This window comes from Oreochromis niloticus, linkage group LG17 (genome assembly GCF_001858045.2).
Source record: "Oreochromis niloticus isolate F11D_XX linkage group LG17, O_niloticus_UMD_NMBU, whole genome shotgun sequence".
In the NCBI taxonomy this organism is placed as follows: Eukaryota; Metazoa; Chordata; class Actinopteri; order Cichliformes; family Cichlidae; genus Oreochromis; species Oreochromis niloticus.
In genome coordinates, this window is record NC_031981.2 from 21,294,835 (window position 1) to 21,317,695 (window position 22,861).

The window sequence follows — 22,861 nt, forward strand, 5'->3', positions numbered from 1 at the left end:
TTAATGCAATTTTAACATTTGTACATTAGACTGTATTGTACCCATTTAACACTCAAAGCAAGCACTGCATTTAAGACAAATCTTTGTTTTAGTTCATTTATTTGACATCTTAAAGACATGAACTGCAATCATTAAATCATTTGGATAAAACTCATAAAATAAAAAAATAATCAAAGCTTCTAACATGCAGCTTTAAAATAAAACATGGGTCATTAACATTCATTTAGCTGCAAAAACCCCGTTAGCTCAAACTTTTAGCAGATTTTGTAAACATAACTTAAAAAGAAAGGATTTAAAGAAAATGGGGCGTCCACCAGGGGGCAGCAGAGTTGCAAAAGTCTCCTTTCACCTGCATATGCTCAAACCTGTCCTATTATGAAAAGTAGGTTTTTTGATTTAAAAGATTGTATCAGTTATCACTTATCAGTTTACTTTGGGTATAAATAACTCGCTGCAGACCACACAGAGTGGAGGAGTTAAAGAGGCGTCATTGAAAAGGAGCCATACTCTCACAGGTCGACGAGGCCATCCTGTATGGACCCAAGCAGCACACGGAGGGACAAACCTTGTTATTCTTACTTAAATGATTTGAAGCAGCAGCAGAGTTAAAGGTGGACGGAGTTTCATGGGTTTTTACACATAGTCCCTAGACCTTTTAATGGCACAGCAAAGCATCATGCTGAAGATCATCCCGAAGATCTGCAGAGAGTCACAGGACACAGGAATGTGGCATTAAGAAATAAACCACACTGTTTACAAAAGTGTCAACGTTTCCATAATTGTGTATTTTGGTTATTTGAAATTTCACAATCTTGATAAGTTCATTTTAAGCATTTTCTATGATAAAAATGGACCGACCCTGAAAAAAAAAAAATAAAAAAAATAAACTGATTCCACTGATTCCAACTTCTTGAATATAAATATTTAAAATTTTTCTTGTTCTTCTATGAAAGAAAGTTGTCCTTGGGGATTGTTTTTTTGGGTGGCATCAGGGCAGGCCAGTCAAATTTCAGGGGCCAAACAATGTAGAATGTCTAGTTAGTGTGAAATTACCACATCGTTTGGTAGCTAGCCAACAAAACTCATAGCTTGTCATCATCAGACTTCATATTTAACATTCTGTACTCATGACTGAGCCATAAACTCACCAGTAAAGTGTTTACTGATGTCATATATGAAGTAAGTAGTAATGTAATTTTTCATAGATTTCTACACATATGAAAGTGTCTTTGCAACCACAGATGCTGCCCGGCATGCATTTTTAATTTCTCTTTGATATTTGGGCATCTTGGGGCCCAATGAATGTAAAAACAAAGAATTACCAGAATTTTTTTTTTTTTACCTTATTTTTGTTTTTAACAAAAATAAGAGGCACATGAGGATATTCGTGTAAAATTTTGATGAAACAGAAGCAGTATAATGTCCTCGTAAGTGGATATCAGGCCCTTATAGAGCAAAATTGAGTATTTTGGTCCAAATAACCCAAAATGTGATGTCCACATATGTGGACACCAGGTCCTAGGAGGTTAAATAAATCAATCATGAGCCAGACCCACTACTAGAACAATGAGACACTTGCCTTTTTCTAAACCAGCTGTCCTGACACATTTTTAAAAAAATCATTTCATTTAGTACCACTTCTAGGCTTTGTGCCAATTTAACAACCATATGATAGCTTTACTTAAGGTTTTGGTACATGTGCATTAGTGGCAGACTCACCATAATGACTCCAATGCCGATGCCGACTCCACCAATGATGTGCAGCTTGTTGTTAAACACCTCGTCGATAGCAGCGGGGCAGCTCTGCAGGAGGGAAGCAGGACAGTGAAGCAAAAACAGCAAAAAACAGGTGTGAGCTCCACATCTTATTTTAAACCAAATGTCTGATGCAAATATGAGCTTGATTCCTACAAAGCCAGAATACCCTAGAGACACATGTTAGCTGTAGCACTTTTTAGCACAAATCTCTTAGCTTGTTACTGTTACTTTCCATAAAATGGAGTTCTTAAAATGTTTAAGTAAAAATTTACATGATGTGACTTGGCCATAAGAGGTCATCTCCCTTTTGTTGCAGTCTGCCTTACCTTGGTGACGAGGACCTGCAGCCCCTCCTGCTTGGGGCAGATATCTCTGGCAGCGTCGATCACTGTTCCTGTTGGACCGCAGCAGTCGAGCTGCAAAGGGGGAGGGGCACAGGTTAGGCAGTCATCTAAGAGAGCCATGTGTTCTGCTTCAAAATAAGGAAACAAGTTGAATAAACTGTGTCCAGGTGTGTGTTCTCACTCCAAAGTGGATGAGGCGGAGGGTCTCCTTCAGTGCTGGTTGTTTGGTGTCCTTGTAGTTGGCGTAAGTCTGTTTATAAAACTCTGTGATGTCCTCCACCACCTGAAGACATACGGACAAAGTCAACACACCTGTCAATCAACAAAGAATGCGTGCGTGCATGAGTGCATGCGTGTGAGAGACAGAAGGGGAGAATTAGTTACCCGGTCGCTGTTGGAAAGACCCCAGATCCCGGCAGCCACTTCTGCAGCGAAGATGAGAAGCAGGAAGAAGAAGAACTAAACCGGAAAACAAGAATAACAAGATTTGGAGTGTAGACATGATTTTATTAGGTGAGCAGGAATGTTATCAGTCCTGAAGGGAACCTCAGAGTGGGTTTTTATTTTTATCTGTCACTTTTGTCCAAAGTTTCCTCAGCCAGTGGTAAAATCCATAGATTTATGTGTGGTGGACATAACATCAGCACTTTTAAGTTGTTGTGCACCAGCTCTGCTGTTCACCTTTGCTGTGAACAGAGCTCAAATAACAGATGACTAAGGAAGAGATGACCTGAAATGTAAGTTAAAACTAAAGCCATTTAATATTTAAAATAACGGCTTAGAGTAGATGTGATCACATCCACCGAGTTTATATGACCATTTCAATCGCAGGACAAACACATTTTGTAAAAACATAGCAGCGAATCGCCACCAGCGGTCAAATCACACCGATTGATCTGCAGCAGCCGACACGCTTGTGGTGACATGAGTATTTCCTTTTGATCTGTGTGATTACAGCCCAAACATCTCTGTGAAATGCGCCAACTGAAAAATCTGAGCATGAATTCATGATTCACAGCAAAGTCACCAGTCTTTAAAGTAATGTGAAGTAGTAACACACACACACACACACACACACACACACACACACACACACAAAAATATCACTCACCAGTCCCAGCATGCAAGGCGACTCTTTGATGGCTCCGCAGCATCCCAGGAAGCCCACCACCATCATCAGAGCCCCTGCTGCAATCAGGATATACACGCCTGCAACAAAACGTTCAGAGGGTGGGTGATTAAAGCAGCATGGGCCAGAGGAAACAAGCATTCTGGGGTCACCTGTGCCTTTAAGTTCCCAAGGCCCGTTACAAACAAAGGAGACACGATTAAATTAAACTTATGCACAGGATCTCAACCTCAGTGATTTTAGCACCACCCGGTTCAAAGTCACTGTTAGTTACTTCATGTTTTTTTGGTTTTGTTAAATGGGATGCGATTCACTATTCGATGTTCAATTCTCCATCGAGAGTTTAACGTTAGAACTTGATGCTCCATTTTTTGGTTTGTTGTTGACACAGATTTTTAAAAAATTGAAGGACAACAGGTGGAGTCTACATGCAGCACCTCCACAGGTGTGTCCTCACTATGGTAAACTGAATTTTTGTCTTTTTGACTCTGGATTGAACAAAGCGAGACACTGCAGAGTTCTTTTTCCAGCAGCTTGTTGAGGCCGTTTCACCTCAAAGTGAGGCCACGAACCTGTAGGGTTTATTCAGGCCAAAAACCCAGCTGTAACAGAGACCAACCAACCGCATGCAAAACAAGACAATACAGCGCTTTTTGTTGTTTTACTTGCAAGGGAATTTGGCCAAGGTCATAGACCTGTTCACCCTTCACTTGAACTCAGCCAACTCCAACCTGACTCCCCTTGCAACTCCTTTTATTCGAGTGAAATCAGTTATACATAGTTCAGTTATCCACGTGACAGAGCACCGATGCCACAGACACCGCACAGCTGCTATTTTTTTTTTTTGCGGGGAGTAGACGAGAGCACGAGCACTTTAGGTGAGTAAAAGAAATATATTCCACAGTACCCGTGTGTTAATAAGCATGCATGTGCAGGTACACATGCTTCAAATATCATCAATAATGCGCATCAATTCTGTCACTACCCTACTTTTGCGCACCACTTTCTTATATGCGTTTTTCTTGTTAACACACAGAGTACACACCGCTGTGCACAGCGCACGCACACGCAAAGTCAGCTGATCTCATCTGATGCAGATCTGCTCCTTGATCAAGTGACATTTGTCCGGATTTTTGGCACGAGTGGCGTATGATGAGCACCGCAGCTGGATGGCCCGATTTACATACCCAGCGCAGCTGATACTCACCAGAATAATTGACTAAAATTATATGGACTCATGTTATTAAGTCCAGTTCAGTCTGTTAATGCTGATAACCGTTTCAAACGAACGTTAATAGGTGTGTTGCTAAGCCTAATAACTTAAATAACAAGCTTGAAATGTACCCGTCCCATTTTCCCCTTTATTGTTTTTTCTCTGTGCTGTAAATCTTCTGTCCAAGAAGAAATCTGCTGCTGTTCTGAGAATGAGCTTCCAAAGCTTTTTCTGAATAAATCAATAAAGATCCATTTATGGAAAGCTGTGATGAAGGCAGTTTTGTCTTTAATTATATTCAACAATATAACACATTTGACCACTTTTAAATGATTTTTCTAACTTTAATACGCTACAGTTAAGGTTATATATCCAATTTCTAGTAAGTGGCCCAGCCCCTCCTATATTTTTTTATGTATGTGGCCCTCACTGAAAAATGTTTGGACACCCCTGCCTTAGATGAACAGAACCTTGTGGTTTCTAAATGTGTAATGGAAAAATTATAGCGACGAGGCTGCTTCCTCCATCATAGAAGCATAAACCCTAATAAGGAGAAACATTTTATCAACACACACACACACACACACACACAAACAATGGTTATATATATCTTAGCACAAATGACAATCTCAAAAGCATCAACTCTAACAGAACCCGTGCTGTGTTTCTAATAAAGTGTCAGTGACTGTACAGGTGCATGTGGAAGGCTGATTGGAAATCAGCCCTGATTTACCTGCTCATGCCTTTTAAAAATGTAAATGTACATCAGTGATTTGCATTCTGGCTCATAGAGCTGCTGCCGCTCTGATCCGAACAGACACGAAGGCCTGAGAGGCACCAGAAGCTGCTTTTAATGAGGAGTTATTTATCAAAAACACCTTCAGTCACGATCTGGTGAGTGGGAATCAGCTGCAGGGTGATTTAGAGCGATGATTCGACACTTCAACGGTGACTTCATGAGGATGAATCATAAACAGGCTGTCGGATAACAACAACAGTGAGCGCATGAGCGAGCCACACACACACACACACACACACAAATACTCCTCCGAAGCAGTTATTAAGATGTTTGTCATGTCAGGCCCGTCCTCCGTCTCCTCTCTGCCCACTTCTCTTATCAGTTTGATGGATGCGAAGCACAAAGACGGGAGGGTGGGACAGTTCCTCCGAACAAAGGAGTCCCTGTGCGCTGGGAAGAATGAGCGCTATGTGTGGAGGGATCTGCCGGGTTGGACGAGCCGCCTCGCTGTGGACCAACTTTGGCCTCAGCTGCCCTCCGAGTGCCCCACCTCTCTGAGGTCAGGTTATATCCATGTCCAGAGCCCCACAGAGCTAAATGCAGCTGTAGTGCATTTAATTTGAAATTATGACTTCCTCCACAAATATAAAGACTTCATTCTAGAAACACGACGCTGTGGTTGTTAATAAACGGGACGAAGCGGTTACTGAGGACTATTTTCAGCTGCAGATTATTCAGTGTGGTTTTTGCTGGTTGGAGTGAAATGAGCAGTGTGAGACTTCACATTGATAGGACAGCATGATAAAACGTGCAGGCTCGTAATGTGCGTCAAAGCTACACTACAGACACGTCAGCTGTAATTACAACAACACCCACCACCGCCATCACTACTATCACTCCGTGGCAGGTTCAAAGACCATGATGGTGGAATAGGAGCTGATCATTTCCCCGTCTTTCTGTGCACTATGAATCTTTGTATGTTCTTTTTGTTATTTTGTGGTTTATGGTTGTGAGATATCCAAAAATGTAAAAGCGAAGCTGCTGTGATTAAGATGCTTCACCTCTGAAAGGGTTCTTGCTGTCCTTAAGGTTATTCTCCTTCATGGTCTTTTGTTTCCATGTAAGTGTTTTGCATCCAGGGTTTAACCAGCAGAGGCCTTACCCGTAAAGAAGACGGAGGGCGACTCCTCCCCTTCGAACAGTCCTGCTGTCCTGGAGTCAAAACGCAGCCAGAGTCCCACAGCGAGCACAGCGGTTCCTGCCAGCTGCAAGACAAAAACACGTTTACTGTCTCTGAAGGAGGTGTAATGTTCTCTTCATGAGACAGTATTCAAATACTAATGTCATTTTGCACATTTGTCCTCATTTACAGATATTAACAGATAACATTAGTTTCTCTGTGGTTTAAGCAATAAGATACAAAACTACCAACTGAGCCAAGAAAAGGACTGAAGTCAGAGAGAAGCTGAGCCTCTACACTTCTATACAACTACAAGGGTCGCCCCCTGGTGGGCATAAAAACCCCAATGCAGGGGTCTAAAGGCAGTTTGATGCAGACTTCATTTTTCATACCAGCAGAGGCTATGTCCATGTCTGTGGTCTGAACCTGCAGAAATGCTTCTAAAGCAGGCGTTACAGCACGCGTGAACTTGTTCCTGATGTTTGGAAGAACACTGTGCTCACAACAAGGTAAGTTAACAGAGCCAGCAGCACCGGAGCACTTTTTCAAATTGTTATTGAGTTATTATCCACTCTTAAAATAATAAAAGGCACATACAGCTCAAGACTGTTGCATTAACAGGCACTTTCATCAAATCCAACAACAGCTGTAGGCGCGGGTGGGTAATTCCGGGGTCTAAGACACAGGCAACACATCACTGGTTAGACACAGAGAGAAGATGTGAAAAGCCCGAATGAGGCTGGATTTGAGAAGTATCACCTGACTGAAACCACAGGGCCAACCTGGACCTGCCTCACAGCACTCCACTGTCCTAACACTGTATACTTGAACGATGACTGTAGAAAAAAATAAAGCACACAACAAAAGAACAAACGAGGAGATGCTGCAGTGTACAGTACATCAGAGGCAACTTTATCCTAAACATCTGAGTTAGAAACAGACTATAACAGCACGGTAATCTGAGATGTGCAGGAACAAGCAGAGTGTTTGATGTGAACGCTATTTAGAGATTAGGGGTTAAACAGCATGCAGAGTCATGAAGAGGTGGACACCCACACAGTGGCAACTGATCCAGTATAAAGCATCCTACCTTAGACAATAACCAGATTAATCCTGCTTTACAGTGATTTACAACTGATCATAATGTTGTGTTAAAAAACAAAACAAACAAACAAACAAACAAACAAACAAACAAAAACAACAACAACAACACCACCACAAAACTACTGAGACCATGAACTCATCATCACTGAACTTATGGACCCATCACAGTTGTTTAGACAGGGGTTCGAAAACAGCTGCTCAGAGCAAAATGAAAGAAAAACTGGCTTTTGTAAGGTATGATGATGTAATCCTTCACTGGTGCAAAACTATGTGTAGCTAGCCTGGAATGCAATGGTTTCATATTCAAATCAAAGTATGTTAGTTTGGATGAATAAGAATTCATTACAGTGAGTGTGAACACGAGGCTAACATTTGAGGAATGAAGTTCGACTTCCTGCCTGGCTTATTCTCCTGAATACAGACCAACCCAATGACAGAGGAGCCATGACTTCAGTACATGTGGAGCCTCTGCACAACAGAGACTTAGATATGAAGGCATCCACAGATAAATAAATGACAGCCATACTTTGTCTCAAACAGTAATTACCCACTACCATGACTCAGAATCGCCTCAGCAACCACAAAACAGTTTACGTCAACTCTTTGTTGCCACCCAAATAACTCCCATAATGTCCTGCAGCGTGACGCTGACGTCTGTTGTTGTGCAACAGGGAGTATATGAAGCACACAGCATGAAGCATTCAGGCTGAATGGCAACACTTTGCTCCAACATGTCCTCCGTCTGGTTCCTCCTATGATCTGCTGACCATGATTCAGGTTTTTGGTTTTTTGGGGTGGGGGTGTTGTCTGTAAATCCAGGTCTTGAGTTCTCTCTTGAAAGTTTGAGTAACTCAAATATAACTCCAAATACAATTCCAAAATATTTGGTAAATTAAAATTTTGAGATATCAACTCAAAATTTTAAATTACTTCTGTCTGACAATTCCACCCTGATGGCCAGCTTTATTTTTCTAGCCAACGCTAGCTCATCAAGGCATACAAATAATATGACAACGAGCGTAGCAGCTAGCTCACCTTGTTTTTTTAATGCCATTAGGAAAAAATTCCCTTTCGTTGTTAGTTTTGTATGCTAGCATTAGCTAGTGTATCATCCTTTTATTGTTGTTAACCAGAATCCTTAACAAAGAAACACCTTAATATGGGTGTTAGCGGCAACAGAGAGTTAGAGTTAAATAATAATCTGTTAAAATGTTTCAAATAGCAAATATTTAATTCATTAAAAAGTATTAGCTAACATGCTGAAGCACAGCTGTAAATACCCAACTGAGTTGGAGGATCATCACGCCTTCGTTTTCTGTACAATACTAGACTTTCATTAAACCCACAGCACAAGCTGACTGGCTGTACTGTACTGTGAACACTGTAGTGCCAGGTTATCAAATAAATGCTCCAACAGAACAAACATGAAGATGAATACTCGGGGGCGAGCCATGTTTAAGCCATGTTTCAGTTTAAGCCTTTACAGAAAAGTTTAATCTCCCTACAGAGACTCAAACAGCATCAGGCTGTAAACATGTAGGAGCATTAGAGGCATCAGCTGCATAATTTATACACCTCTAAAAGCAAACACCATTGCTTTCATTCACTTTTATTACACAACTGTGTGTTTCAGCAGGGTTTCTGGCTCCATGTCAGATATACCTGTAAGTCAGTCATCCAACCTGGGATGCACAGACCTGCCTGAAACATCATGAGGGTCATTTTCACGGCAAATAAAACATGCCTCGGGCTGCTCGACTTAGCCTGTGTGTGATCTCAATGTGAGTAAACTGAAAGTAGACATCTTCCAGCAATCAGAGCCACACCTGTAACTGTCAGCATGTGACATCATCCCATCGCTGGTTTGTCAGAGTTAAGTCAGCCAGGCACACCTTATGATCATCATCAGTAAATCTTTCCAACGTAGCCTCGAGCTTAAAGAATGCAGGATCAATTTGCTTTATTTGCTCTGCAGTCGTTGTTTGATCCAACCGCTCGCTCTGTAAAGAATGAAGTGAGGTTTGAGCCTCTGCACCTTTTGCTAGTGTCACTCAGTCTTAATGCAACTTTCCACTTCTCATCTCTACACTGTGCTGTAATAAACAGGGCTAGAATAGCAGGAGTCCATGTCATGTCATGAAAGTAAGGTACTACATCTTACCTGCTATTTAAATGCAAGTATTAGTTAATGTATGATGGATAACTTTCCAGTCATTCTTCATTTAATCATCCATATTTAATTATATATAGTATTATCCAGACTATATTATCCAGACTAGTCAGCATATATTCAAATGAATCTCTTCACAGATCAATAGATTTAAATTCCAGTATCTGTATAGGAATATTGAGACATTATCAATGCGCTACCATTAAGTGCAGTTCCTCTTCTCCACTTGAGGCTCCAAGAGTGAGTTGATTGTGTCTACGCTCAGGTTAAAACATCCCGCTTTACTTTAACGACTTAAGCCCCACGCCGCCGGTACCGGGGGCAAAAAGGAGGAGATCACGTTTAGTCGGTTATAACACGGGGTAAGAAATATAAGTCCCGACATGTGTGGTCTCCACAGAAACCTCCCAATCGCAGCTAAAATCTCATATAAACCATTTCTACAACCACCAAACACAACGAAAACAAGCCATGATTAAACGAGCAGTTACGTAAATGCGCACAAGTCCGCTAAACAAACAAAACCGAACCAGAAATTCTTCAAACTTCATGTAACCGGCTAAAGAAAAGCTGGTTATCTTCCAGAGCTATCACTGACTCCAAACACCAAGTTTCACCACGCTCTGACCAAAATTCACTGAATGAGCCGCAAAAGAAGACCACAAAAACGTATAGCGGTGCAAATGCGCTAAGATAGAAATTGACTTACCGTCCAGATTTCCTCCGTTATTTTCGCCGGTGTTCCAGATCAACTGGCGTTTAGATCAACTGGCGTTGGTCGAACAGATGTGTGGCAGTCTTGCGTTTCAGGAGCTGCTACCGACAAACCAGCAAAAAAACCAAACCAAAACAACAACAAAACAACAACAACAACAACAACAACAACAAAAAAACCCCACCAAATGTGTCATCTGTGACACTTGTGAGGTTATCTCAAACACACTCCTTCAGTCTTGATGCCGTTGAACAACAAAATGTTTAAAAATGTCGCGAGTTTACCTGGTGATATCCTCATGCGATCCTAAACGATCGGGAGAATCTTGTCGTCGTTATCATCCCCCTCGCACGTTTTATTTCTCCGGTTTCAGCATTTTTGCTTCACAACTAAAGCGTGCAGTTTACTTTGTGCACTAACATGGACTCGAGTCAACCAGCGCCACCTCTGGCCAAGTGCCACAGCCTACAGCCAGATCAACTTGTGACACACATCTGCAGCACGTTTGAATTCGTTTCATGCACAACACATTTGTACCTTTCAATTGTGTCTGTCTGCTTTAGTTGTGAAGCAAAAACGCTGAAACCGGAGAAATAAAACGTGCAGAGGGACGATAACGACGACAAGAGTCTCCCGATCGTTTACTCTTGCTGTCCTGTGAACAACATCGGCGTGGTGTTAATTGTTTGCTGTTTTCGCGATCGTCGCGCATGAGGATATCACCAGGTAAACTCGCGACATTTTTAAACATTTTGTTGTTCAACAGCATCAAGACTGACGGAGTGTGTTTGAGATAACCTCACAAGTGTCACAGATGACACATTTGGCAGGGTTTTTTTTGCTGGTTTGTCGGTAGCAGCTCCTGAAACGCAAGACTGCCACACATCTGTTCGACCAACGCCAGTTGATCTGGAACACCGGTAGCTGGTAGCCACGTGATTATCAGCAGTTACCACGCCTACCTAGCCATATCAGAGCAGTTTTCCGTCAACAACCTCCATTTTAGACCCACCTAAAGACACGTGACTGGACTGACGTCGCATGCAGTAAATTTGGGCCAACGTGGGTTTTGGTCTTGCAAGGTCTGATTGGTTGAAGTGACGTGAACGTGGCATCGTTACTGTGATCCTATTGGCTCAAACGATTAAAAAGAGGTGTCAATCATGCAAATTGACCAAAAGAGACCAAAGTTACAGCCCCCTCAGAGTTTAAAGGGCCAGAGGCCAATTAAACGCTCCATGTGCACAGCAGAAAAGGGCCTTTGCCATGTAAATGTGTGGTTCAAAATATTAAAAAAAAAACAAGCAGTTTTAGGCCTGTTAATAAAATTGATTAATTTCTGCTCTTTAATACCTAAAAAATTCAACATGCACGATGTCCAATTGTGTGCCAAAATTGGACATTTTTGTACAATGTCTGGATATTCATGTATTGACAGTGCTGTAATTTTTCACTGTTTCATTTTAGGCATATTTTTAAAAAGGGTTATATGCTAAAAAACCAAACAAAAAAAACCAAACAAAAAAAAAAACTTTGACAGTAATATCTGCTTCAATATTTACACCTCTGATGAAATTTCATAAGTGTTAGCTTTATTTTGATACCAAGATTGTAAGGACAGAGTTTGTAATTGCAGAGAAATAATGAATTAATTTGGGGCATTTCATTTTCGAGCAGGAAGCTCAGAAACCCCCTTGTGGCTTAAGAGGTTAAAAAAATAAAACCAAAAAAAACAAAAACAAAAAAACAAAAAACAAAAAAACCCCAACATGTTTACATCCAGCTATGAAAACTATTTTAGTCTCTGTAGGTAGTTTCATCTTCCATAACTGCAGGTGGTAACATTATCACGAACCACGAGCCTCATAGACACTAATCTGAGGGAGTAAACTCGATTTTCAGCCAAGTTTAGAAGAATGATCTTACAAATCATACAGCTTCATGCAGGGCACGCACAGTCCACTTCAGTTTCAGTAAATTAAGGTAAAGTGAACATCGCTGGTTATGAACAATAGCAGAGTTCAAACATAGTGAAAAGCCTTCTCACATCTTTATTGCTTGTCTAGTGCACCATTACCAACATTTTCAGAACATTTAACATGAATTAACCAGAATAAGCATTTTGTTGTCATTCATTTGTAACAAATGAATGTTACAAAAACATGAATAAAAAAAGAAATAGAATAAAGAAAAGTAAGGAAGTCTGGCGTCCTGAATGCTGGGGATGTTGTTATTAGTGAACCACAAGCACTCTAGGGACTCGAGTGTTGTGTGTGGAGGAGATGAAAACAGCATTTTCCCCTGAGGTTCATGTTGGCTCTCATTAACCACAGATCTGCTCTACAGCACTATTAGCCATGCAGAAACAACAATAACCATGACGAGGTTAGTGTTTGGGAGTTCTGGCGATGCACAGGCTGGGGCCACCTAACAGCGCATCAAAACAGTAGAATTTCTCCCATGTTTTGGAAAATAAAACTGCAGTTTTTGTGAATGGAGTCTGGTGAAGTGTAACTGCTTGTAAGGACAGGTGAAGCAATACTGATTCAAGGTATGATAAAAATCAGTGGTGCTGTTGAACCTACAGCTCTTCACACTGTGGGAAACTTCCTCAGGTTAATAATCAGAAACACTCGAGGCCGACTCAAAGTAAATCAGTCTAATCTCACGTTTGTGTTTGGAGGAGGGGGCTGTGCCTCAGATCACGCTGTCGCCTCATTTGTCAAGTCAGAGCCAATTGTGGTGTCATTACACACTAAAGCCATGGACACATACCGTCAAAACAGCGATTAGGCTTAGAGCAGCTGTTTGTGCTCTGTACTGCGAGGTAACAGGAGCAACGACGGCAGGCAGCGTGAATGCAGAGGACTCAAACACTCACAGATAAAAATCTTCCACATATCACAGTAGCATCCTTTATGGGGCAATAGACACCCTTAAATTAGAGGGCAGGGTGGTCCACCAATGAGATGGAGTCCTGCAGGACAAAAGACCATTTAACAGCCGGAGGTGACGCACTGCAGAGACACCGCTACACATTGTCCAATCCCCTGGAAGTTTATCACTCCCTCCAGTCCTCTCATCAGAGCTGGCTTAAATTTCTGACACATGCACATTGTAAAATAATGACCTGAAATCCTAGCAGCGCAGCTTCAGCACACCTGTGTCATATGCAAATCATTTCTTTTTTTAATATATATACACACATGTGTCTGGGTGTCTGACCTACTAAGTCTATAAGTTTAGACTTAGTAGGTCAGACCTACACCTGGGGTTTTACCTCATGTCTAACCTGTTTTTATTTGCATTTATCAAAACCATTTAAAAAGCATTCCAGTTGAACTGCACTGGTTGAAGCTGCTGTTAGCCTCCCTGTATATTTTCCCCCTCGTGGTCCACACCCCACAGTTTGAGAACTGTTTCTTTGCAGATTTAATGCCATTTATTCACAGTCTGTTTAAAATCTGTGATTTTTAGACTTGATTCTGTAATTTCACAATAAATACATACATTTAAAAAAAAAAAAAAAAAAAAAAAAATCCCTGATCCTGGAGATGAATCAGGAGGCTTGGGGATAATTCACTCTCACCTGGATGTGTCTGAGTGTGACGTCACCTTAACATAAAAGTGGCTCAAAGCTACCCAGCTGATTCTCTTTGTTCTGTCCTGCATGCAGCATGCAGTGCACCAAACCACCAAGTCAGGCTGTAATTTCATGCTGCCCTACAGTCACTGCAGTTCTTGAGCAAATTAGCCACTCGTTTATCGTTCTCTTCCATTTTGAGTCGCTCTGCACATGTTTTCCAAGCACGTCCATCTGTCTGCAAAAGGAAATCACATTCTTTGGTCTCCTGCCCATCCTCGTTCCTTCGCGTTAAACTGCATTAAACTGCATTCCTTAAGCTCCTGCAACAGTGAGTCATCCATCACTCATCCATCTGTCTTGACCACAATTCACGAGCCCCTTCCCCCATCCTTCAGTATGACGTGATGATTTTTAATGGCCGTGGTTACCACAGACCATGTTCTTATAATACTCCTGAAGTCAAATCCTTTTGCATCAGAAGTGAATGAGCTTGTGACCATTTCAAAGGCACCTGAACTTCTCGATTTTGTTTGCAGAAGCAACAAACTGCAGCATTTACAGAGATTAGTGTGGGACATAAAATAAAGATTGGAAGCGAATTAAAAGCAAAGATTTGTGAGCTGAAACTCCCCAGAAGGAAGTGCTGCGTGGGTTTGCGTGAGGCCACTTTGATTCTTTCAAAAAGTCTCGATGACAAAAGCACAGCTGGGCATGAATTTAATGATGGTTTTAGAGGTTTGAAGCTCCCAAAACATCAAAAATAGTCAAATTATTTAAGATTTTGTGGCTCCAGCCAAACATAAACTCTGCCTGTGTTTTAATCTTAGATTGTGAGTCTTTCCTGAAATCTGATCCAGTCACAGAAACCATCAAACAATCAAACAAAGCAGCATAATCCAAAGCCAACCAAACCACTTCAGTCCACTCACTAAACCAGGCTACGTACCCAGAAGAGAAAGTTGAAGATAAACACCAGGTACTTGATGCACTGTTGTCCCTTCATGGTGCTCAGATCTGTTTATGCCTTCTTACGCAGAAAAATGGAAGAAAAAGCGTCCTGAGTGTCACACAGTGAGGAGGAGAAGGAGAACGAAGAGAGGTGAATGGAAGAAGCAGCTTTTGTTGTGAGCCACACCCCGCTGAGCACTCACCTGGCTGAGGGAGGAGCTAGAGGGGGGGTGCATGTGTGCTGCATAACCCAGCTTGTCTAACGCAGGTGAAAGCATTTAACACCTCTTGACTTTTCTAAATACTCAGGAAAGGTGCCTCAGTGCTTCTTGTATTATGAAGATGTCGACTCTTAACTCACTGTGGACCACCATTAATAAATCATCCACATACCTCACATGTGGCTCATAAATGTTAATCAACACTGTGTTTCCCAGTTTGATTGGCTGCTAGAGTCGAGGCTGAGAGAAAATCTGCTTCCTGTGTGAAGAACAAAGATTTATATCAAATAATTCAGTTTAAAGTTTGATTATCTTTCATTTATGTGGCTTCAATAACAGCCTTTAAATCAAAGTGGCCACACCACTAATGTCAGTTTCCATGGGGATGAATTATGAATAAATTCACCCACATAGAAAGGTTTAAACCATCCATAGAGAGCATAGAGGCTGTAAACATGTTTATTTCTGCTTTTTTTAGGTGACATCATGCACATACTGTTCAAGAGCAGTCTGCCAATTTGGACGTGATACAACCACCGGTTGCTAGGGAAATAATGTGGCAGTGGTTCCTGGAGGTTTCTGCCTCTCACTGAGGGAAATCAGCTCTAAAGAAGCTGCTGCATCAAAAACCTTCTGGTTTCTTTGGTTGTCTGCAGTTTCTCTGCAAATAGCAGTAAAGGTTGGAAAATGGGAAATGGACAAGGTTTGCCTTCAAAGTAAAAGCTGTGTCTGAGTGCTTCAGCCAATGTGTTACAAAGGGGACAACTTTTAATTTGAAAGGAAATCTTTTTTTCACTGTCTCACTACACCTCAAAGAGTAGCTGGAGAGGAAATCTACATGCAAACTTTCAAAGCAACCACAAGGTTTTTGGCAACAGGTTGGGGAATACTTAATTTTCCCTAGCAACATGTGGCTGCCATGGTGGTTGTCACTGACTGGTCTCTAGGTCTGTGTGACCGAAGCTTTAACAATCACATTCCCAGCAACCACTGGTCAGGGAACCCAGTTTCCCCTCATGACACGTGAGTAGTAATATACCTGTGGCTTTTTTGCCCCCCACCCCCCACCCCACGCCACCCCACCCCGCACGTTCATGTGAGTGCATGTACGCGTGCGTGTCCCCCTGTAGCAGGTGGCTTTGCTCATGCATCTGAGTTCAGGGGTCATGTGAGTTCATAAGTGTTTAATTTGCGTTTTATTTAATGAAACCATTATGTGTTTTAATTAAACTGTTTTTAAGGATTGTATAGGTCTCAGCGCTCTGTTATTTAGACATAGATGATTTAATTTAACTAGTTTAGGAGCATTTCACTTTCTTTTGCGCTCTGAAAGAGACAGAGGCTACTAGTTTTTAAATAGAGCACCACAAGAGATTGTAGATTTAAAGAAACATCTTAATTGAAGCAAAGGCAAAAAATTGGAATGAATTTTATGTGACTGTTCATATTAAATCCAACAACAACTGAAAATCCAAAACCTGCTCCTCTCCTTAATGATTTCCCTCTCTCTCTCTGTCTCCCCCCCCCGTGTGTGTGCGCGCGCGTGTGTGTGTGTGTGTGTGTCACGGTAACAACGTCACTCAGAGCAGCGGGTTTTTCCCTTCTCTACTCGTAAAAGAGCTGAGGTTTCGCTTCTCTACATCTAAATGTTCTCTGAAGACAGGAAGCGGTTAGTAGCTGCACACAAGTTATAGGTGAAAAGTCATGTAGAAATATGCTTAATGACAAATAATGAAAGGATACATTTCATGCAGCTGATCACATATATACAATATTCTCTTGACAGCTTCTAAAGCATGAATAATGTAAACAGAACTGGTCTTTGCACAGAAGCCTGTGGAGCTTCATAATTAACCTCAGTGTGTGAAGAGGACTCTCCATTTAATAATAACTGTAATAAAATGTTATGGCCAACGGCATCGAACGCTACACTTCGGTCTAGCAGGGAAGATTTCAATATTTCAATATGAATGAAGGCTGAAAACTGATTAGATTAATGTCTGATGATCTTTTCTGTGCTTCTTCAAGTTTGTAACACCGAACATATTAAAGGATGATTTACGGTTCACAGGAACAGTTTAATTAGACACACGTTTAGCATTTTTCTTTATATTCTTGTTTCCATCACTGACATGTTCAATATGATTACTATCAGAGGAGAAAATAAACCTTGTGTAGTTTAAAAACTTTTTATTTAATCAAACTGTAATGTTGTTGAACTCTGACGGACTATCTTTGAATCTTGTCAACAAATCCTTAATCATCTAAAGCTGCCATTTATCATCTTGTAAAATGTTCCCTCTGCTTCTGTTGCACATCTCCCCTGACATTCTCTGCTTCACTTGTCCTGTGCAGCTGGTCCAACCCCTGTCTCCTTAAACTGGTGTGTTTAAATCTCTTTACCTCTGTTGTGAACTTCACACAAAGTTTGTGGTAACAAAATCAAACTGATGAAGATCTCGTTTGAAAAACACACTCACGAGACAAAATAAAAACAGACTGCTCAAAGCAAAAGCAGAGCCCTCACAGCTGGTAGTACAAAAACACAGTGACGTGTGTATTAGATACCCTCACTCCAAAAGCATAAATATAAAAAATGGAATCTCCAAGAATATCACAAAAATGGCATTGAGGGGGTGTTACAGTGAAAAAAACAGCAGCCAAATTTTAATCTGAAAATGTTGAATTTTAGTAAAAACAATGCTCTGTAGTTTGATGCTGTCGTTACAGACAAAGCGGATGTTTAAAGCCTTTGGACGCGCATTTGAAATGCAGTCATTCTCCTTATAGGCTGGAAACATCAAAGCCATAAAATGAATTTTGAGAGAAGCTAAAAACTATTGAACAATAACAGCAATGTTGAGCCTGTTCCAAAATTTGAATGTACATGTGTTAAAGGTGCGGCTCTTGTTGAATTATTTAATTTTTCGAGCCACAAAAACCAAAACTTTTAATTTTCTTCCACTTGAATATCGGCCTAGGGTAGCTCTACTTATCATTGCTGAGTCAGTTGTGTGTTTGTGCTACTTTTTCAAGCAGCAGTCGATTATTGGTAAGGGTGACTTTATGTGTTTAGTTACTTACTTAGGTGGAAGTACTTTGGAAAGTTTTACGTTACATAGATCTGACAGTACAGGATCTGAGGAGGTTCAGCAGGTTCTGAGGTAACTGTTTACAAGATCTTGTATCCTATCCAAAAGTTCATTGCAATGTTACATTGAGAAACATCATCCTTAACATATTTGACCCACATAAAGTGCTATGGCCATCACACTGTCATTTATAATTGTTTTAATAACTCGTGTCTTAAGTCATCCCATCATACAGAAAATAAAAAAGCTGCGTGGTTCACTTTTACATCACAAAATGTTAGAAATATAAGCCGTTCATAACAACCTGAAAGGTTGGGAGTTTAAAATGCAAACCAATGGAAGCAGCAGTAGAAGACTATAATGTCACAGAGCACACGGTGTCTATTATTGTGTAGACATTTATAAATAAGAGCTTAATAAAGACGCTTCATTTCTTAAGAAATAAACAGGTGGAATGATCTTTATCAAAAGTAGAAGTTACGTCTGCGGCTAAACCATTATACACAAGAACTTTAAAAATCTATAGTGTGTGAGGCTGTGTGAGTAAAGCTTGCCCTTCTCGACTGCATGTAACAAACCATCTGTTGGGGGTTGTGGATTTGGACTCGAGGTGTCCAAGTTAACATCAAGTGTCTGCAAAGCCTCATTAAAGTTATCCCTATATCATAGGGTGACCATATTTTGATTTCCAAAAAAAGAGGACACTTGCGCCAGTCACAAAGAACTTTAATAATACAGTTTGCTTAAAGAAAACTTTAACATATTTAAACTATGCCTTCTCTGTGCGGTTAATGAATGGTGAAATAAAAAAAATGTCATGTAGGCTTTTAGAAGTCAGCGAGTGCTAAAAAAGAGGACAGCTGACCATGGTCATCCTACTATATCATCACAATAATGTTGGTGACGCTGCAGCTAACCAATCACATTGTCTCAACGTTCAGTTAGAATTAGCCCAGAATTTGGCCTATCCTATTAAAAACTATCTCTAGCAAACCAACATGAGTAACAAAAATTTGGCTAACAGCAAACCTAACTTGATAATATATTTATTATATTTTATAAATCAATAAAGGAAACACTTGAAATGCTTAGCTTTTGTTTCAAAAGAGGTTTATGTAAACAAAGGCACTTCTTTCTCTCTTCCCTCACATTTCAAAGCTATAATATCACAGCAGTTTAATCACGTTATTGCAATGCAGGAATAACACCAACATGGGGATCTCAGATAAGTTGGGCAGTTTAATACTGGAGTCTGCCGCCTCACTCTAAAGTGCCTCCAGTGGATGCTAGAGGACTGCAGTTTCTGGGACTTGCTTAGCCGTAACTGATTAATTGGAATAAAGCATTTTAAAAGTGTGCTCTTTGATTGAGACGAAACAAAGAGAAACAAACATGTTGAGTGCTGTTTTGAAGATAATAACACTGATACTCTTCCAGTTTAACCTCTGTGCTGCACAGCTGGACTCATGCTGCCCGTTTTACCTCCATCCTCCTGCAGTTGGCTTTAAAAACAGGTAAAAAAAAAAAAAGCCGAGCTGTTTCAGAGGAATCACAAACAAAAACTCCACAGGTGTATCCTCACACCTCTTGGGAGACTCATTGTTTGCTGCAGTAACTCAACGCTGCATTGGCTCCCAGTGGACCCAGTGAAACCAACAACGCCGGCTTTGTTTCCGGCCTCTGTTATCTCTCCCTGCCTGTCTTTTGTTCGTCGCTCTCGTTCTCTTTAAGGACGTCTTTAGTGATAAGCTGCTGTTGTTTGTTGAGCTCGAACTCTGATGACTTGACCGAACTCGATCATTTATCAGAGAAAGTGAGCGAGCAGCTCGACATAAACGAGTGAAAAAACTGGTACAAATTATTTATTCCTTAAAAAGATTTATTCTGCTCATTTTCAGCTCCATGTGTTCATTCGTAGACTCCATCAGAGGAGCTTTGGATGATTCACAGTTCAAAATAATCCCCATCTGTCCTGTGTGCTGAATGATATGAAGCTTATCAACAATAGCTTACCAGAGTCAATAAGGAAGCACTTAATATTCCATATGGAACAAATCAGACGTTTGATTCCCTTTAACTCAGTTCATATAGTCCAGGGTGTACCCTGCTTTTCAGACCCTGAGATGGATAGCTAGATTAGAAGATGGTTGATGGATGGTTCATTTATTTCAGAGTTTTAACCTTTTCTTTTTTCATTTTCAACATGAGTTTGCAGTGTAGCAGGTGGTAGTAAAAATATGTTTTAAAAAACGATAAGATTTGTGAGAGTTTTTTCATTTTAATAATAAAAATAAGTTATTTCTTTGAACTGATGGATGAATTTAAAATGTACATCAGGACTTTTAACATTCCTGAGGTGGAGGTCTGGACCCGAGGCTGGCCCTTCGACCTCTTTGACCTCTGCCCTGAGAAATCATTCAGACTTTTAAGGAGCCATCCTTCAGACTGCCTTAAGCTTCCTCACTGCACAGGACACCTGAGTAGGAGGTGAAAGCACTGATTACGCAACCACTCTGTCTTTGAATGACGCGTTAGGCTCATCTACGCCCCCTACTGGATTTCTGAACTACTGCAAAACCAACAAAACTTTAAAGTCACCAGAAATGAACAGTGATGGGAATAATGGCGTTACAAGTAACGGTGTTACTTTTTTCAGTAACGAGTAATCTAACTAATTACTATTCCTATCGTTACAACGGCGTTACAGTTACTAACAAGAAAATGCGGTCCGTTACTATTTTTCAACAAACAGACGGTTGAAGCTGTGTTCAGCTTACCGCATCTTATATCAGTTGCACGGAAGTAGCTGTAAGTAATCTGGACGCTACAGCTTTAAGCAGCTGCGCGCTCCCGCGGACGGTAATCACGATCACTGTCTAGCACAACACCTGGAGCTCAGGGGGCAAAACAATCGCATGAGTGCTGCTGTTTGACTGAGGAAGAATAAAGTAGTCGTGGTAAGCCAATCACATGACCACTTAAAGACAAAGCAACAAGGTGATATATACCAGTTTTTAAATTGTGTTGATAGGCCACGTAAAACCAGAGTCATGATAAACAATATATACGCGGCGTTTTTTCCTCAATAGTTTCGTCACGTTTACTGTCTAAGGACAGCGCTAGCAAGCACTCTCTGCTTATGAGCAAACACAAAAACAGGGGAAGTTTTAGGAGTGACGGAGAGAGAGAGAGAGAGACAGAGAGAAAGACAGCAGAAAAAGTATGTTTTTTGTCTGATTTTAGATCAACTGTGTTAATACAGTATGTCAAAATGAAAACATAACTGTAAATTCAGACATGTGAGGTTGTGCTGAAAAGGATGATACCAAACAAGGCAAAGCAAATAGTTTTTAAAGGTAAAATGTGGAGGGAAAATCAAAAGTGGTTAAAAATGGCCAATTATACCCTGGACCCCAGAGGGTTAAACGTTTTTTTTTTTTTAAGTAACGCAATAGTTACTTTTCAAGTAATTAATTACTTTTAGAATATTGTAACTCAGTTACTAACTCAGTTACTTTTTTGAAGAAGTAACTAGTAACTATAATTAATTACTTTTTCAAAGTAACTTGCCCAACACTGGAAATGAACACCATCAACTAGCAGGCCGTTTATCACTCTGAGGAGCACCGAAGCTGCTCCGGTGGTTTGTGATGTCTCTGCACTTTATTGATGCTTTTCGTGGGTTTTTCGTTTAATTTGTCAGCTGTCTACAGCTGCTGCAACAGCATCCCAGAATGTCAGAAACAAGAAAACAAAAAAAATGCGAAGTGCGATTTTAGTGGATAGTTACACATACACAAAATTAATATTATCAGCTTCATATAAAAGAGCACACACAAACCGGAACGACTTTAAACAAAACACACTAGTGTTCAAAATGCCATAGGCTAAATCAAAACAGGACGCTCCTCAGTTCGTCTCTGTTAAACACAAATCACATCACACAAAAATACATTTTCATCTTTCCAGGCTCAAATTTGAGAGATGAAGACTTATTTCTGTGCGCAGATAAATAAACACGGGCGGCTGGAGCTTTAAATATTTCATCCCGCGTGTTTAAACTTACCCAGAAGACGAAGTTGAAGATGAAGAGCGCGTACTTTACGCACAGCTCCCAGCTAGTTAGAGCCGTCATCCCTGCGGAGTGTTCAGCCGTGTTCGGACTAATTCAGTCTTGAAATTATCTCCTATTTATCGCTCAGTGATGTTCGTGGTTCCTGCTGTCGACCTGTCGCCGTTTGCTCGGCTCTGCTCGGCTCAGTTCGGACAGCCTCCGATCAGATCAGCTGCTGCTGGGAGGAAACAGACCATCGACTGCTCGACACCCACACACAGAAAGATCTCTGTCCGTCTTTGTCTTTTGTTTGGACTTTTGTTCATCACGGGACCGAACATCAAACTTCTGAATAAAACAATTCTCCAGATTTATTAAAAACGAAACCACAAGTCTGACAAAAATCCCGTTTCCGTCAAATCTACAGAGAACAGCCTCAGAAACTGAAATAAATACCACAGTCAGAAAGAAACACTGTGTTCTCTCATATTTATTAAAACCGTGAATCAAAATCAGAGTCCAAACATTCAAATGTTTGACTGTAAACCGTGTGAGTCTGTTTACACTTGTATTTTGAAAAGCAACTCTGGGGTGTCTGTTAATGCTGC

The 22,861-nt window shown here is 40.8% G+C and overlaps 1 protein-coding gene across 2 annotated transcripts; it reads right to left on the reverse strand.

Annotated features, from left to right (window-relative positions):
• Positions 1-82: 82 nt before the first annotated feature.
• LOC100690342 (CD9 antigen) lies at positions 83-22,514 on the reverse strand. 2 transcript variants are annotated; one of them, XM_003458443.5, is made up of 8 exons: positions 22,266-22,514; positions 6,346-6,448; positions 3,214-3,311; positions 2,487-2,561; positions 2,284-2,385; positions 2,085-2,174; positions 1,720-1,803; positions 83-699 (listed from the first exon to the last, which is right to left on the reverse strand). In XM_003458443.5, the coding sequence occupies exons 1-8, from the start codon at positions 22,332-22,334 to the stop codon at positions 634-636; spliced, it is 687 nt and encodes a 228-aa protein (XP_003458491.1). In that variant the 5' UTR covers positions 22,335-22,514; the 3' UTR covers positions 83-633. The 2 variants fall into 2 exon arrangements, with proteins under 2 accessions (XP_003458491.1, XP_005463534.1); XM_005463477.4 differs by lacking the exon at positions 22,266-22,514 and adding an exon at positions 14,885-15,081.
• Between the last annotated feature and the right edge of the window lie 347 nt (positions 22,515-22,861).